This window comes from Thunnus maccoyii, chromosome 1 (assembly GCF_910596095.1).
Source record: "Thunnus maccoyii chromosome 1, fThuMac1.1, whole genome shotgun sequence".
NCBI classification, from domain to species: domain Eukaryota; kingdom Metazoa; phylum Chordata; class Actinopteri; order Scombriformes; family Scombridae; genus Thunnus; species Thunnus maccoyii.
In genome coordinates, this window is record NC_056533.1 from 35,894,877 (window position 1) to 35,912,796 (window position 17,920).

General features: G+C 43.9%; 1 protein-coding gene across 2 annotated transcripts in view; it reads left to right on the forward strand.

Moving 5' to 3' along the window:
* Positions 1–15,222, forward strand: part of map1aa (microtubule-associated protein 1Aa) — a 29,947-nt gene extending 14,725 nt beyond the window's left edge. For both annotated transcript variants that reach the window (XM_042406407.1, XM_042406417.1), the window contains exons 2-6: positions 1,690–1,772; positions 3,009–3,149; positions 3,381–10,374; positions 10,487–10,713; positions 11,801–15,222. In XM_042406407.1, coding sequence (XP_042262341.1) covers positions 3,504–10,374; positions 10,487–10,713; positions 11,801–11,956 — 7,254 coding nt within the window. In that variant the 5' untranslated portion in view covers positions 1,690–1,772; positions 3,009–3,149; positions 3,381–3,503 and the 3' untranslated portion in view covers positions 11,957–15,222. The remainder of the gene's footprint in view (positions 1–1,689; positions 1,773–3,008; positions 3,150–3,380; positions 10,375–10,486; positions 10,714–11,800) is intronic.
* The last annotated feature ends 2,698 nt before the right edge of the window (positions 15,223–17,920 follow it).

A 17,920-nucleotide genomic window follows, 5' to 3' on the forward strand; every position in this document is an offset into this window, starting at 1 on the left:
CTGGGCCACTGCGTGTTTACTCACTAAACAGCCGGCTGATCCGACGTTGGCCGTTCGCTTGCATAAATTGGCTCCGTCGTTCCCCCCCAGATGCTTGTGAAACTGTTATAAAGGGGCAGCTCTTCCAGTGCCTCGTGTTATCTGTGACTTGTTTAATGAATGTAAAGTTCTCTGACCTAACACGCAACCCCTATTATATTAAGGCATGTCATTTCCTTCCTGAGCACTTAATTTATGTATTTCACCTGTCATCGCCCTTGCCTCTCTCTTTTTCAGTAGGGAAAGGTGAGATAAACACCGTGTGACAGCTCCTTCAGATTTTCAAGGTGGAGGAACAGCTAAACAACATCTTTCATGCTAAATATAGATCAACCCTGATGAAGCGCTTGCATGCCTATAATGCTGCTGCTGCTGCTTTGGCACTTGCCTTCACCTCCTGTACCATGCGATGCTGCGTGCATACTCTCATGCAGTACGAGCCTCCCCTCCCCTCTCACAGACAGAAATGCTGCAATGCGTCTCCCTCAGCCAGGACTGGGTCAGTGTAACTCGGCTAGCAGCAACAGCCAGAGAGAAGCGTCCCCATAGCAACAGCCAATGAGGCTTGTGGCTGAGGGATTTTTTTTTTTTTTTTTTGCATTATTGTTGTGATTGTATATGAAAAGAGCATATTTGCAGGATTAAGCTCATCTGTGGTGGGGAGGGGGGGGGGGAGGGAGGGGTTTAGTTAACACCACTGGAGAAATAAGATGGCAAGTGAGCAAGAGAGGAGACGGGGCGGGGTTGAGGATGTTTGTGCACAGCCATATGTGGAGGGTAATTACAGTGAGAAAATACTGTAAGACAGGGTGTTGTGTTGTCAGTGATTGATCCTGATCATATTTTTCATTCTGAGCAACATTGGTGTTTCTCTTCTTATTTAACCAATCAGCAGACAAAACTGTTTTTCTTTAGAGTTCTATCACAAATCCTATACACTGTTCATTAAAGCACACATCCTAAGCAGCGTAAATACAGTATTAGCATGCAGTCACTTTATAAAGGAGGCCAAATTTCCCCCCAAAACAGTTTTAAAGTCCAACTGAAATTTTTTTGTCTACTACAGCAACATATCTGCTCTGTAACTCATCCTGTATTCACCTTTAAGAAAAAAAAATCAGAAACCAAAAGGGAGAATTTTATGTTTTAAATTCTCTTATTTCATTATGGAGCCCCCTAGTTTCAGATTATTTCGATTAAATACTGTTCCATCATGTATCTGGAGGTCTTATTATGATACAGCCAGTCAAATTACATAAAAAATTACATTTACATAAAGTGATAATGTGTCGTACTATCATAGAACGTAGAGTAGAGCAGATGGTCACACTGAGCCTGATTGCATCCTGCTACACAACACAATAGCCACAGACTCTGAACAACAACCCACATGAGCTTTGCTGCTAAAGTCTCCTTCTAATCTAACTTACACACATGAACACACGTCTTGTCCTGCGCCTTAGCTTGTTGAACGAGCCACCAAACAAACATTCACCGCTAATGTCAGTTAGCAGCCAGACAGCTAATTAGCTAAGTAGCATCTAAACATACCTGCAAATGTCACTTCGGACCCATTAGATGCTGGTTTGGTCGTCGCTCTTTAAAGTTTAGTATTGTAGTCATAAGGTTTTTTGTCTCTGTTTCATGTAGGCCAGCGGATTCTCCAGTATCAGAGTGATGTCCTCGAGACAGTGGTGTTGGTGAACCCGTCAGAGGAGACCACTTGTTCAGAGGTGAGTCACAACCGGACGACACTGACTAAACAACCACTGGGTGACGATGACCAGATGCTCTGGTATTAGTGGTTATTATTTATCAAAATCACAATGAGGAGTTTCAGACCAAAGTGTTCAGTCTGGGTTGAGCTCGGTTTCAAGTGTGAAGAACACAGCAGCATCTGCTGTTCATCATTTATCCCCAATGGGAGGTTGATGTCTTTCCTGCTAGTGATCATTACTCGTTTGATTAACAGGAAACACTTTTTCACTCTCAGCTGAAGCCCCACAGTGTGAGACACTCTTTAATATTCTGCCTATAAATAAACCCACTGCCTCAGTGTGAATATTTGTCAGGTGTTTGGCTTTCGAACGCTTAAAATAATAAGCTAACCTTTTAGTTTTTGCTATTGTTTTTGTCTAATGTAGTATAATGGAAAGTCAATTAATGATTAAACCTGAGGTACTAGTCAAAAGTTTGGACACACTTTCTCATCCAAGTGAATGGAAAGGTGTGTTTGTTGGGAAATACAGTGTACCATTCATTTATTCTACATTTAACCTTTATTCTTAATGCTTCAGCAACTTCAGCTACTTTAAAGACTCAATGAATTGACGCTGAACAGAGATTTTACAATCAAATTTTGTCTAAAATATCTATTTTTGCTCCTTTTGCTGAGATTGACATGTCTAAATAATTCATTTGTGAGTGGCAGGGACAGAAACTGTTCAACTATTACAAGTAATTTTAGACTGTTCTTCAAAATGAATGCTCAACCTTTCATCTCATACTCATTGTGTTGCAATATCTACTTTGATATGAAATCTTTAAAAATGTCTTCTTTCTTTGAGTATGTCTCTTTGAAGTGCCATTACTCTTATTATTATCACTCAGTGGCTCACTGTTGCCTGGATGACATATATTAGGGGACAAATAAAGCAGCTCTCAAACCAAAAATAAAAATTAGTTAGTTAGTTTTGTTCTTTGAAGATCCTAGAAAACTCAAACTTTACAGAACAGACATGTGGTTACTGTCATAGTTGTAGATATAGATAGATAGTTTTACTGTTGAGTAAAAGTCAAAATAACCCTGATCTCAATTCAATTGCTTGTATTTTTCTCCAAAAAGACTGTCATCAGTTCAGCTCAGTTGTACTTTTTGTTTTAATGATTAATGGAAGATTTTTTTATTATTATGAAGCATTGATATCAGCAGTGTTTATAGTGGTTATTCTGTACTACTCTCTACCCAGATCCACTCTCTGATCACTGACCTTGCTGGACATAAGTTGCTGATACTCAGCGGCCAGAACTCTGAGCAGGGAGGTGACATCCTGCTGCAAGGTGGAGCCTTCACCTGGCAACACTTCTCCAACATCGTCTCCGACCCTCAAGTAAGCCAAGTGTCAAGTCAAGTCAAGTTTTATTTGTACAGGCTCAGGGAGTTTTACAATCTATACAGCAATACAACATCTTTTATCCTTAGATCCTTGATTCAGATAAGGAAAAACCCTTAACAAGGTGCACTTCTCTCCAAATACTTAACAGTGTACATTTATGAAAGATAACATAAGCACATCTATTTTAGTTTGACTCTTCTTGTTTCCCTGCGTCTGTATTCACAGGTGATTGAACTCCTGTCCAGGGCCTCTTCAGAGCAGCCGTCCAGACTTACTGTTTCCTGTCAGGGAGACGGGGGCTGGAGCTCCCTGGGCCAAAGCCAGGAGCAGCAGCCACTCCAAAATCTTATGGAATACCGCCTGAACCCTGAACCCCACCTGCCCGACATGGACGGAGTCACAGAGTTCACCGAGTATGTCTCAGAGACAGTGGATGTGCCATCGCCCTTTGACCTCTTGGAGCCACCGACCTCCGGAGGTTTTCTGAAGCTGTCCAAACCCTGCTGCTACATCTTCCCTGGAGGCAGAGGAGACTCTGCTCTGTTCGCCGTTAATGGATTTAACATCCTGGTGGATGGAGGGTCTGATCACAAGTCTTGCTTCTGGAAGCTGGTTCGCCACCTGGACAGGATTGACTCTGTTCTGCTCACCCATATCGGGGCAGACAACCTTCCTGGCATCAACGGGTTGTTCCAGAGAAAGATTGCAGAGCAGGAGGAGGAGCGTAACCAAGGATCTGGCTCCAGCAGCAACGGTGACTGGATGAAGAACCTGATCTCTCCTGAGCTCGGGATCGTGTTTTTCAACGTCCCAGAGAAGCTTCGGATGCCGGAGTCAACTCTGAAAGTAAAGCGAAGCATTGAAGAAGCATCTCTTACATTGCAGTACCTCAACAAGCTCGGTATCACACCAGAGCCTCTTCACAGGGTCGTCAGCAACACCATTGAACCCATCACACTGTTCCACAAACTCGGTGTCGGAAAGTTAGAGATGTATGTGTTAAACCCTGTAAAAGAGAGCAAGGAGATGCAGTTTCTAATGCAAAAATGGGCTGGAAACAGCAAAGCCAAGACCGGGATTATGATGCCAAATGGAAAAGAAGGAGAAATATCTGTCCCCTATTTGACATCAGTTACTGCTCTCATTGTCTGGATTCCTCACCGTCCCACAGAAAAGATAGTCAGGGTGCTCTTCCCAGGAAACGCACCACAGAATAAAATCTTCGAGGGTCTTGAGAAACTGAAACACCTGGACTTCCTGCGATACCCAGTGGCTACCCAAAAAGACATATCCTCCGGTGCACCGCCTCCCATCATCAAACAGACCAAAATGAGATCAAGAACTGACAGCAAAGAGAGTCTCAAATCTTCACCCAAACCACACTCTAAAACAACCAAGAAGGAAGCCAGCGGGCAGGAGGAAGAGTCCAAGGCTGAGATCGTTAAAGAGAACAAAGTAGAAAAGAAAGAAGAGAAGAAAGTCAAAAGCGAAAGTCTAAAAGCGACCAAACAACAGAAAAACAGCGAGGTGGCCCCTGTGGGAGTGAAGACAGAGAAAAAGAAAATATCCAAGGACAAAACCGCCAAGCAGGAGAAAGCCTCCAAGATGGATGAAAAGAAAGACAAAGAAAAGAAAGAAATCAAGAAAGAGAAACGTGAAGTAAAGAAAGATGAAAACATAAGAAAGGAAGAGAAAAAAGAGAGTAAAGCCAAGGAGGATAAAAAGAAGGACCCGAGTAAACCGGAGCTGAGAAAAATCACTAAACCTGACCTGAAGCCGCTGACCCCTGAAGTGAGAAAAACTCTGCACAAGGCCAAGACTCAGGCAAAGCCCAAGACAGACAAAAATAAAGCAGTTAAAGAAGAAGCAAATGAGAAAAAGCCAGTCCCGAAGAACATCCCTGAAGAGGTCGCGGCAGCGGCTCTGGCAGACAGGTCCATCGTGTCCTCCCCCGAGGACCTCACCGAGGACTTCGAGGCTCTGAAGCAAGAAGAACTGTCCAAACTTATTAGTGAGCCAATACAGAATGATGTGATATCTGGGCGTTCAATGTACACAGATACTAAAGTTTCTTCCATAATTTTCCCTGATGAAAAAATTATACCCCCAACCACTGAGATAAAACCCGCTTCACCCATATCTCCTGTCAAACAAGAAGATAACGATGGCAAAGGTGCAGCCACTGAAAAGAAGGATTCAAGTGATGGCTTTGACAAGAAATATGAAGAGGAGAAAATGGAGAAATATGACAAATATCCTGTAAAGGACGACATAAAAGACAGATCAAAGAAGAGTGACAGCTCAGAGGAGGAGGGGGATGTGATTGAAAAAGCCGAGTTCGAAGGAACAGAAGACGACGAGGTTCTGAAGTACAAAACAGACGAGACAAAGAAAGACAAAACTGGAAAGGAGTGGGACACCAAGCCAACTGAGCAAAAACCAACCGCAGCCCTGTCTGGACAAGCCGCAGCTTCGGCCTCTGAGCAGTTCTCCTTCATCCAAGATGAGACCATCCCCGGTTACTCCGAGACTGAACAGACCCTCTCTGATGAGGAGATCCACGAGGAAACAGAAGATAGGATCCCACAGCTCCGATATGATGTGGGCTCCTATGACGTCTCCGTCCCCGATGTCCCCGGTACCTTTGACTCCATGCAGGGTATAAAAGAGATGAAGAGCTCCGTCGTGGCTGATGTCGCGGATGTCAAACCAAAAGCCTTCATGGGAGCTCAGGAGCCCGAACTTGCACCGTACCCTGCCATCATCGCTGCTCCTCTTGCGGAGGAGGAGCACATCTCCTCAGCAACATCCATCACAGAATATGACAAACTGTCCTCCTTCGCCACATCTGTAGCCGAGGACCAGTCCATAACCTCGGTGACGGCACCTCAGACCGAGGAAGTCGGGAGGAACTCTCTCATGCTCGACACCATCAACAGTATCCCCTTGCGTGCAGAGGCCGCCCATGGGAAGGACTATCTCCACTCAGCAGGAACCATCTCACCCACCTCCTCTCTGGAGGACGACAAATGCTTTAAGTCTCCGTCCTCTGATGAGTACCAGCCCCACATTCCTGAGATGGAGGGCGACGCAAAGATCACAGCGGTCCACGAAGAAGAAGACGACGAGGAAGACGAGGACGAGGACCAGACTCCAAATGTTGACATCCCTCTGGGGAAACTTCAAGAGGGCTACGAACATGCAACCTCCATGATGCTCCAGGAGAAAGAGAAATCCCCCTCTGCCGCTATTTCTCCTTCTCCCTTCTCTACCACGCAGTTTTCTCCCACGCAGGCTGTCAAAGACAACCAGGCTCTCTTTAGCACAGAGGGATTTAAGACTGGTGCTGAGATAAAGACTGTTTCACCCCCTCCATCTTTCTCCCCCGGGTTAGAGTCCCACTCCAGGCAGGAGAGTGAGGAAAGATGTCTAAGTCCAGATGATAGCACAATGAGACTGGCCTCGCCCACACAGTCTGTGCCTACCAGCAGCGGCTACTCTCCAACAGAAGACAAACCCTTTAAGTCAGAAGATAAAGACGAGGCAGTGAAAGCCGACACCCAGAAAACAGAAAAATCAGTCACTGTGTCTGACAATACCTCTTTCATTGGTCAGCCAGGCGATAAGACAGCGTTTGAAGCTTCTGAAGAATCCGATGAAGAAAATGAGGATGAGGACGAAGCTGATTTTTTCGCCAAAAAGGATCTACAGCCTACCGTTAAGGCTAAGCTTATGGAGGCAAAAGAAGGTTGTTTCCTGGATGACGACTCCACCTTTGTGGCCAAATCTGCAAAGATAGAAACAGAAGTCAAGACCTCAGACAAGACACAGGTGTCCTTCAGCACAGATGAGAAACCAAAGGTTCAAGTGATGTACTCAGATGAAGACGAAGATGAAGATGAAGACGAGGTTGACGATGTTAAAGATTATTTCCCGGGTGAGGTAGGGTCTAAATCGTTATCAACAGATCAAAGCAAAGCAGACTTAGAAAAGGACAGCGCGGAGAAAACAGATGTCGCTTCTAAAGAGTCTGAGAAAAGCGTTCATTTTGATCTCTATAATTTCCCAGAGAAGGAGAGCAAAGAAAAGGCCTTATACATAAGACAAGACACGCCTTATGTGCACGGCAAAACATTCTCATACGGTGACTTTTATGACAGCAAAACAAGCTCAGTGGACTCTGATTTATATCGTCACGAGTCCTTAGATAAGACGGAGAAGGACGTAGCAAAGGGTGAAGTGGATTCGCAGAAACACAAGTCCCCATCACCGGTTCAAGACGCGGACAAGATGTCAGAGAAGGATGGATTTACCACCTCTTATGGAAAAGAGTCCTCCATCCCATCATGGTTGGACTCTAAGAGCACTCCTGCTATTCCTCCATTTGAAAAAGAGGTCAAAGAAAAGGAGACGTTTGAATACAGCGCAGGTAGCCGATTCCCGTCAGTGGCTGATAGACCTGAAGCCTCATCCACTTCCTTATCTGCAGAAAAAGACTCCTTCTCCTTTAAAAGCCAGACTGACAGCGCTAAGCCCCCGACATACTCCTCAATGACAGCATTTGATGTCGACAAAGCCGCTGCCGCAGGCTACAGCGAGAAAGGAGCCTGTTTGGAGGTTGATATGCGAAAACTAACAGCGAGGGATGAGGAAGATTATGATGATGACGAAGTCGTTGATGAGGATGATGAGGAGGAATACGAAGAGGAGGAGGAGGAGGAGGAGGAGGAGGAGGATGAAAGCACTGTTGATTCCGGTATGGAGAAAGGTGCCAAAGAGAAGTCTGAGAAGGAAGTAAAAAGTCCAATCAGTGAAATGTTCGGCTCAAACAGACCTGAGTTTATGATTTCCATGGCTGGATACGGTTATAACAGTCAGGGGAAGCCGAGCGTGAAAGAAAGCATCTCTAGCTCTCTCACAAAAGCTGACGACAAAGATGCTAAGATTGACTCCTCATCCCTCAGTGGAAAGCCAATGGATTTAGGAGCTACGGGTTTCTCCGGCTACTCGTCCGGGTTTGAATACTCGTATGGAGGTGGAGAGAAAGACTCGTTTTTATCCAGTCAGACCGCAGACAAAGCTAAAGGGGATTTCACTTTGAAATCAACAGAGGACAGTTTCTACCAGACTGACAGAGCTGATCCTGATTTTGAGAAACAGAAGACACCAGACCTTCTGAGCAAGAAGTCACTGGACACAAGCTTCCAGTATACGACCACGGCTGCCCCCGGATACTCCTCCTCTTCGGCCTACAGCTACTCTTCCTCCACCTCGGGCTCCCTCTCCACCAGCCGTCAGTTCGGAGAGGAGCTGGAGACGCCTGCCTCTGCCGAGCCTCCCTTTGAATACTCCTCATTTAAAGAGGAACACTCACTGGTTATGGATTCTCCATTCTCCAGCTCAGCTGGTGCCAAAGACGACTATCTGGAAGTGTCTGAGAAACAAATCACCACGACAACCACGGCTGAGTCTACCTCCAGTTTAGCCCGCTTCTCACCCCTCAGCCCGTTCGAGGAGGTTAAATCCTTCCCTTCACTATCATCCGCTGCCTTTGCTGAGGAGAAGAAGGAGCATACCACTTCATTAGGTGGACTTATGGACAAAGGCCCTCAATCAGATTGCTTCTATAAGCCTGAGTGGTCTGAAGGGTCCAAGCTGGACTCAGCTGGTGGGTTTGGGGCCTCAGCAGGACTGTTCTCTCAACCCGCTAAACTCTCCAAGGATAAAGAGGCAGCCAGCGCCGCTCTGTTTGGTGTCACTTCTTCACCACGTCCAGACATAGAAGGCAAACATTACTTTGAGGAGACTGACAGCAGCGAAGAAGAGGATGAGGAGGTTTACATGCGTGAGATGACTCGGCGGTCGCCCTCTAGTGGTCTGGCTGGAAGCCTTTCATTTTCTGACAAACCTGCTGCTCCAGCTGCCAGTGAAAAGACAGGCGGTGCACTCCCTGATGTTCTTGGCTCCTACATGTCCTCACCTCTCCAGGCCAGCAAGCCAGACACAGCCAACGGCCCCACGGAGGTCAGCACAAGCTCCGCCCTCCTCGCTGGAGCAGCAGCCAGCGGTGCAGCTTCAGGCCTCGCCAAGGTGGAGCCCAAAGAGGCAGCAGGAGGATACAGGAGCACTTACGAGTGGGAGATACCAAAGCCACAGATAGGAATGATGCCCGGAGACTCTCCTCCCCATTATCGTCACGATGATGAGTTTGAAGAGGAGTGTGAGATGGAGCCAGAGCACCCGGCCCGCCCTCTTTCACTCTCTTCAACCGATAAGCCTTTCCGCTCGCCATTCTATGCTGAAGAGTGCAGCCGAGGAGGGCATGACGACGACGACGATGATGACAGCGATCAGGATCTCGTCGGTGACGTACCCATGGGAGCCACCTCCTCTTACGCCAGCCGCACCTCTCCGGGATATTCCTCCTCTGAGTTCAAACAGCGCAAAGAAGACCTCTCACCTTCCTTCATCAACCCCAGCATGCGGCAGCTATGCAGCGACGACGACGACGAAGAGGACGGACAAAGAAGCGACCAATCGCAGGAGGGAGATGAGCACGACTTGTCAGTGAAGAGAAGGGCTCACAAACAGCCTCACCATCACCAGTCTCACAGCAGCTCTCTGCACCAAGCCGGCGGCATATCGGCAGGGCTGGGTCTGGCCACGGAGGACACACCGCCCACCTCCGTCAGCGAGTCTCTCGCCTCTCAGTCAGACTCTGATGTGCCTCCAGGAACCGAGGAATACCCCTCTGTCACTGGTGAAGGCAACATGGACTCAGATGAGGATGCAGACTACATGCCTGTTGATAAATTATCTGCCACAGGAGGAGGCAGCCATCACTCTACTACTAGGAGGAGCCACGACCCTCCTCCCGCACCCCTCATGGACCCCTACCCTCACCCTCCACGCCCAGATGTTTGCATGGTGGATCCTGATTCTTTGGATAACAGCTCGGTTAAGAAAGAGACAAAAACCAAAGGCCTGAAGAAGACCTCCGGGAAAACCAAATCATCTTCCCCAGCCAGGCGCAAGAGGTCTCCCATGCCCGTCAAACAGACGCCGTCTCCTCGCAGCGCCTCGATGAAGAAGAAGGAGGCGGACAAGAGCTCACGTATGTCTCGTCTGTCAGATGGACAAGGCTCCAAAGACGATGACCTCTCCAGGTCGAGCTACAACCCTGGCAAGGGGCTGACCAACGGTGTCAAGAGCAGTTCAAGTGAGCAGAATTAATTTAAAAAATAATCATGAAAGCTTTTAACACGGGATGTTTTGTAAGATAAATCTTTTTGCATACGATAGTGACAGTTTGCTTTCGTTCTCCCGCTCAGGTTCTCAGAAGTCCGGCTCTGCGGCTGCTCCTGGTCTTCCCATTTATGTGGACTTGGCCTACATTCCCAACCACTGCAGTGCCAAGAACGTGGACCAAGAGTTTTTCAAACGCGTTCGCTCTGCGTACTACGTGGTGAGCGGGAACGACGGAGCGAGCGGTGAACCGAGCCGAGGAGTCCTTGACGCGCTGTTGGATGGCAAAGCTCAGTGGGGATCAAACCTTCAGGTAACATTTCTCTACTTAGTTTTGCACAAAGGCTAACCTGTATTCTAAAATGATCTTTCTTATTCATGATGAGTCTCAGGATTTTAAATTGCCTTGCCTAATTTGGCAAAAATGTTGTCTGTGGTATGTAAATCACACTGACTGACATTTACAACTTTGATTGTAGTGTTTGGTCATGTAGGTCAACATAAACTCTCACACAAAGGTAGTGAAATTAAACATGTTCGTGGCTTTTATTTTCTAGCACTTGCAATTAGAAATTGAAAAAATACAGCTCCCAACATAATTTGGTTTCCTTCATATTCATAAAATTTGCTGACACTCACTCTTCAAAATGGTTTTTCCAACTTTTTAACTGCAATCTCTGCTGTTTAGAAATGTCTCCTCCATTCAGTCCTCTCTGTCCTGCTGTTATAACAGACATAGCTGCAGACCATCAACAGAAATATTGCATAAACAACAGTATTGGATTGTGTTACAAAATAAGACGACCCTAATCTAAATATATGGTACGAACAACATGACGTACTGTTGAGAAAGAGTGTATTTTTGTTATTTGCCTTATTATAAATGAGGTTTTCTTACTTCTGCAGCAGAAACTGGAAGTTCTAGTTTCATTTCGGCTCTATGTGCAGTGTAATCTTTAAAATAATCCTAACCCCTAATCCACACTTTGTTAGATTTCACTAAACTAAAGAGATATCTGTGCGTTATAATGACATCAACAGCTGGATATGAACCTGAGCTTTGCTGTACTTCCATGAGAGAGAGAAAGGACTCGAATACCGAATCTGAAATCCTCCCCTCGACAGCAAAGCAAAAAACTATGTGGGCGAAGTCTGATATTTGTTATTTCCCAGAGGATGGAGGTGGGCGTGAATGAGTGAGCGATTTTACTTTCATATGAAGGCTTAAAATTAAAAAATGCTTTAGATTAGATCTGGTTTACTTGCACTACAAAAGAGTGTTAATGTTCATTTTAAGAGAATCTGACGCTCACAGGAAATTTAGGTTCCCTAGTCTATTTTGTTGTCACCCTCATCAGCTGTGACACATCCAGATCTCTTGTCTCTCCCCCCCCCATCAGGTGACGCTGATCCCCACCCACGACACGGAGGTGACCCGTGAGTGGTACCAGCAGACGCACGAGAAGCAGCAGGAGCTCAACATCATGGTCCTGGCCTCAAGCAGCACCGTCGTCATGCAGGACGAGTCTTTCCCCGCCTGCAAGATCGAGTTTTAAGACCTCCTTTCCTCCTTTCTCTCTCTCTCTCTCTCTCCTCCTCTGGCCTCCCCCCGGTGTAGACCTGTTTTTAATTGCTCTTCTCGATAGCCTGATTATGCAAATCTGTCTCAGCTTTGGGCGCTTGTGTTGAAGTCGTATGAAAAGCAGCAGAGACAGATCTGGATAACTGTCTATTTTTCTTTTCTAGATTTTTATTCATTTATAAGCTTGTCGTGGCTATCACCATTTATATTGCAAGTTTCTGACAGCTATGTCCTCCACTACATTATTAATACTCAGTCCTGTGAAAGGGACAGTTTTCTTTCTGTTTTTTAACTTTTTTTTTTCCAAACCTTGTGAGACATTAACTTCTCTATTGATTGGCTGAGACAACATGCCCGTTGTATTGTAAAAAAAAAAAAATTTAAATGCTGATGCTTGGTCGCTCGTCTTCTAATTGGCTTAAATCAAAGCACAAGTTCACGCACCTTAAAGCCAGCAACAAACTACAACATTGTTTCTCTCCACCGGATCCCAAACATCAAGCCTCTCACAACACATTACTGATAGAAAATCATTAGTCCTGATCAGTTTTACTTTACTTTCCCTTTCCGTCTCTCTTCTACGACAATGACCCGGTGTTGAACTTTGTGCCTCCTACTGACATAGTGAGATAGAAAAACGTTCAAGCGGATCCCAGCGGTCCTTTTCAAGATGTCTTTTGAGAATATATTTACCGTAGCATAGGGAAGACCATATTCAAAACTCTGTATTGTAGTGAATTATGATATTTCTACGGTTATCTCAAAGTGAAACTCAACTTCTTTACAGTAAGAATTTCTCAGTGGCTGTTATTTCCTACAGTGAATTTGACGGTTAAGTTCTACTATAATTGTTTTCTGTAGTCTTTGATGTATTTTTCAGTGTTTCCGGTTAACATATCGTTGCAGAGAATCATGAGGAGAACTGCAGGCAGAGGCGATGATGCCGCTTAAAAAAAAACAAAACAAAACAACAAAAAAAAAGGGAATCGTCATCCGATCTTTGGATTCTACCTGTTTATATCTTTACATACGGAACAGCACTTTGTGTTCAGAGCTCGTTAGAAGGACAAACCTTGCATCAGTTGCTGTGTCAATATGATCTTTATACAAAAAAAAAGCTGTGTTAAAGAACGAAGAATGTATTCCGCTACAACAAATAATATAGGAACATGTGGCTGCGCGAGGAGAGATTGTGTTTGCTTGGTGAACAAAAGATGTGGGGCTGGTTCGACTGGTGGTTAGAGGTTAGACTGTCACCCACATGTGCCTTTCTGTCCCGCTGTGCTGGAAGGGAAGTGAAATTGTGAAAATTCGTCCTTAGAGGTTTTTGAGGTATGCCGGCGTGCGGTGCATCCACGGCTCTGTGGCGGAGGCTTTTTCGGCGAGCTGGTCTCCTCTGTGGTTGTGAGTTTTTCTGTCGGTGAGGTCAGCGCACAAAAAAAAAAAAAAGCAAAGGTTGGAGTTGTACATATTTGAGCATAAAACGGCACTTTTCAAAGCACCAATTCAGTATTTCAGTCTTTTTATTTTTTTTCCTGGAGCTGCCACTCGAAGAAGCACAAACAGCAACCAGTGTGCAAAACTGTGGTTTTTGCTGTTTTTCAAATTTAGCAATTCACTATTTGCACTTGAATCTCGTGCTATTTTTTTTTTTCATCATGGTCTTTAGTTTGCAAAATAGTTTAAAGCCACAATCACCTCAACTTCTTGCATTTTTAAATCGCTTCATTTAACTGGTTATTTCCAGTATCAGTTTTCTTTCTGATATTTAAGTGGATGTGTTTAAGTAACACTTTATTAACTTAATATTATGTGTAGATGTGTTTTAATTTGATATTGATGATTTTATATTTTGATAAGTTTTAAGTAATTTGATAGATTTTAACCAGGAACAAAACCAACTATCTTAACAAAATTAGCGGACCAACAAGCCTCACCAGGGTTGCTATTTTATGATCTACAATAAAAAAAAAAGATCCAGATATTTCTCTGTATATTATTTTATTTCCTCGACTCATCTAATGATGCATGTACGACAGATGCATGCACATAAAGGCGATGGCTCTTTAAAATAAAAAAGAAAAGAAAAAGGCGTAGGGCTGCAGGGAGCGGAGCCCAGCGGCTCCAGATGATTTGAATGTGAAGATGCAGATTACCTTTACCTTCTCCATGGAGGACTCTGATCTCCTGGTTGCCTTGGTTACCGTGCATCATATGGTACATCTGACTCATCGGTCACGCTGTCCTCACTGTTTGCCTGCGATACACCACAACTCAGTGCAGGGCAGTTTTAACTAAACTTAAATGTGCGGGTTATAAAAAACACGACCATTCCTCTCTTTCTTTGGACGACAGGATACAGTTTTAAACATTTCTGTCTGCAGATGTTGTCAAAAATGATAAACAAGTAACGTTGTCTGCCACATTGAGGCGATATTGATGTTGAGTTGAAGTTCCTAATTCCTGCCTAATTAAAAAAAAAAAGATCCATTAATGGCTTCTTCGATGAAACAGGGTTAACCTTTATGCCGGTGTTTTTTCGCTGTTAACCTACTGTGCTGCCCGTGTGGGCTCGTTAACAAGTTAATGACAATGTAATCTGCATTACTATTACATACTGCATCACTATAAAGGCTAATAATTAAAATAGCAACACTACTCACATATGAGCAGATCACTCAAAACCCAGACTGCCAGACATGAGAGACTCGGTTCACTCGTGTCAGTACATTTTTATCTATAGAAGATTTCCTATTATTCACACTTTTTCCAGGTAAAGCGTAATAAACACACACACACACACACTCACACATAACTGCTACATTTTCGTATTGTGCAAAAAAAAAAAAAAAAAAAAATCTGGTGTTCAGACTCGTCTGAATCCTGCCGTGAAACAAATCATCATAAAGACTGTTGGTTTCCAGTGAGCCCTGCTTGTACGTGCATGTGTACCTTTTGAGTTCCCTTGTATTGTAATAGCTGAAGAAAAACTGACTTAACATAGAAGTGCTATTTTAAAAGATGTATATTTAAATAGCTAGGCTGTCCGGTACCGAGGAGGCACATGTAACCTGGCCGTGTTGTGCTGTAAAGAAAGCCTTGTGATCGTTTTTTCCTCCTTTCTGCTTCATGGTTCTACTTTCATCTCTTGTTTTAAGTGCAATATTCTCTTTATCTCTCTTTAAATGCTTAAAAAGGTCAAAATAGAAAACAGATTTATTGTTAAAAAGGGAAAAAAGTGTGGTGAAGACCAATAAAACATCATTTACTGAAGAAAAATGTCTCCATCTTCTTGTCTTTTTATATTACATCAGGTAAATATTTTCCTTCTGAAAAGTGATGGAAATTATGAGTTTTAGCTTATTTATCAAACTGATCAGGTGATGTATAGACTGTTGGTTCCCAACCTCTTTAGCTTGTGACCTTTTGTAGCTAAGCAATGCCTACTTACAGTTCATATTATGTCTCTGCACTTTGATGATGAGTTATTTTAATAGGTTTAAGAAAACTAAAGAGGTAAAACTCTCCAGCATTTCAAAAGAAACTAAGAGTCTACAGCCCTGCTAGCAAATCTGTGAGCTTTGAGCTACACGCTAACGTTAGCATGCTAACATGCACACAATATTAATGTACTGAGTTTAGCAGTTATAATGTTTATCATGTTGACTGTCTCAGGTTAGCATGCTAACATTGCTAATTGGCACCAAACACAAAAGTACAGCTGAGTTTGATGAGAATGTCATTAGTTTATAAGGTAAACTAACCTGATGGTGCCAGAGAAATTGTTGAGGTATCTTTAAAGTTACTAAAATTCATCCACGGGGGAACATGAATGTGTGTACCAATGTTCATGCGTTTAATAGTTGAGACATTTCATTCAGATGTGACTTATGTTGGGTTTAAAGGATAAAGCTGGCGATTTTCTATATTTTTCTTGTCAACAAATCTCATGTGCAGAGCCAAACCTACAATGAATTGATCTACTAACAAGTATTGTGTGTGTATCCAAAGCCTGATATCTTATTCCTCTGTTCCGTAGACCTCCGTTGTTGTCCAAAAACTATTACGCTGTACTCTGTCACATGTTCCTTCATTATGAAGAGTTTGGTCACATTAGTTTGTTTAGAAACGGCTCCAAAGACTAATAACAGCGATCACGTTTTCAGTCTCTGGAGAGTAGTTCTGTGTAAGACGCTACTGAGCATGTGCGGGAACACGGTTCTGTTTACAGCTTCATTAGCTTGTTGTGCTACCTATCACAACCTCTCGATTTTGTACTACATTGTAAATTTTTCAAAGAACTTCAGTACAAAGTCAAGAGGTATTGATATGTAGCGCAACAAGCTAGCAAAGGTAAAAACAGAGAAAATCACCAGGCATGTCTTTTAAAGGAAAAGTCAGGGGATCATTAATGTCAGTATATCCTCTGGGGACAACAGATATCTGCCTGTATAAAATTACTTCCTATCCATGTGTTGAAATATTTCACAAAATGAAAACTTTGACTTGCTAGAGGAAAACTCAGAGAATCAATTAAGTCATTAGGATTCATCTTCTGGGCACCATGAATATCTGCTTCACTAAAAACCCAAAATGCCAACCTTCTGCTGGCTTAGTGCCAGTTAAAGTCAGGAGATTATAAGTCTGTAAGCTTCATCCTCTTGGAACCATGAACGTCTGACAGACTCACATTGCCTCCAACACTGTTAGTGTGACTAAAATAAAAAGAGAAGAATGAGAAGAACTTCATTTTGTGTGTCAGAAACTATTTCTCTTCTTCTTTCCTATCTTGTTAATCGTCTCACGTTCCCTCAGATGAATCATCCTACCATTAGAGGGCCCAGAGCCACAGGTTGGGAACCACTGATCTCAGCCTTGTACACAGCAGTTTTCTTCCTCACTGCTTTGGGGTGTAAGGATGATGTAATCCAGTGGGGGCTGAAGCCCATAGAGGGGTCCAGACAGACGAACAGTGTGGTCTTTGTTCTGGCTGTGTTAAACCCTTTTTCAACAGTCTGAGAGTCCAGAGATCTGCAGGATGGGAGCGTCGAGGCCCCGCGGGGCTGATATGAGCTGTTTGTCATGCAAAACCAGACAGAGACGGCAGTGATTCACGGAGCGTCAAATCCCCGTTTTTTGTTGTCAGGTGGAGAAGCCCGGACACTGTTCGGTCTTTGTAAAGCTGATAGTGTGTCGGAGGAAGGAGCCGTCCGGAGAACAATCCCCGCTGTGAGAAGCTGCTGAATAGATGCAGCAATGACATCACCTCCAAAGTCACATGATCAGGATGGAGTACAGCAGGAACAACAGATGTGAACACAAGACAGTTTCCCTTTTCTTCAGAGGAGAATAACTACTAAAGTACATTTAATTAACTACTGTACTGTTGTGAGGTGGTATTTTCTACTTTTCAGAAGTAAACATTCTACTTTTTACTTGACTGCAATCATCTGACACTTAATCCAGTTACTACTTACTTTGCAGACAGATTTTACATTTAACACACTGTGTGGGCAGTGGTTCTCAACCTGGGGTTCGGGGACTCTAGGGATCCTAGAGGGGGTCCCCAGAAAAATAGGGTATATTTTAATTTCACTATTATGTCATTGACTAGAAATTAACCCAATGAGAGAACATTAATCTGCTAATCTACAGTATAGACAGTTATGGAATAATTAAATCTTATCAGATGGGGATCCCTGAGACTCCCATCTTAAAAATATGAGTCTGCGGCCTGATGTGTATTAATTTGAGGGTCCTTGACACCGAAAAGGTTGAGAACCACTACTAGAAAAATATCTGTTATATCTTCTTAATGTTCTCTCCTTCTCAACATCGCTCTCACTGCACACTGACCTTCACTTTGACAGCACACACTGCGATGCTGCTGACTCCAGACATCCGGACACACTTACCTCTGACAGATTTACTCAACAGA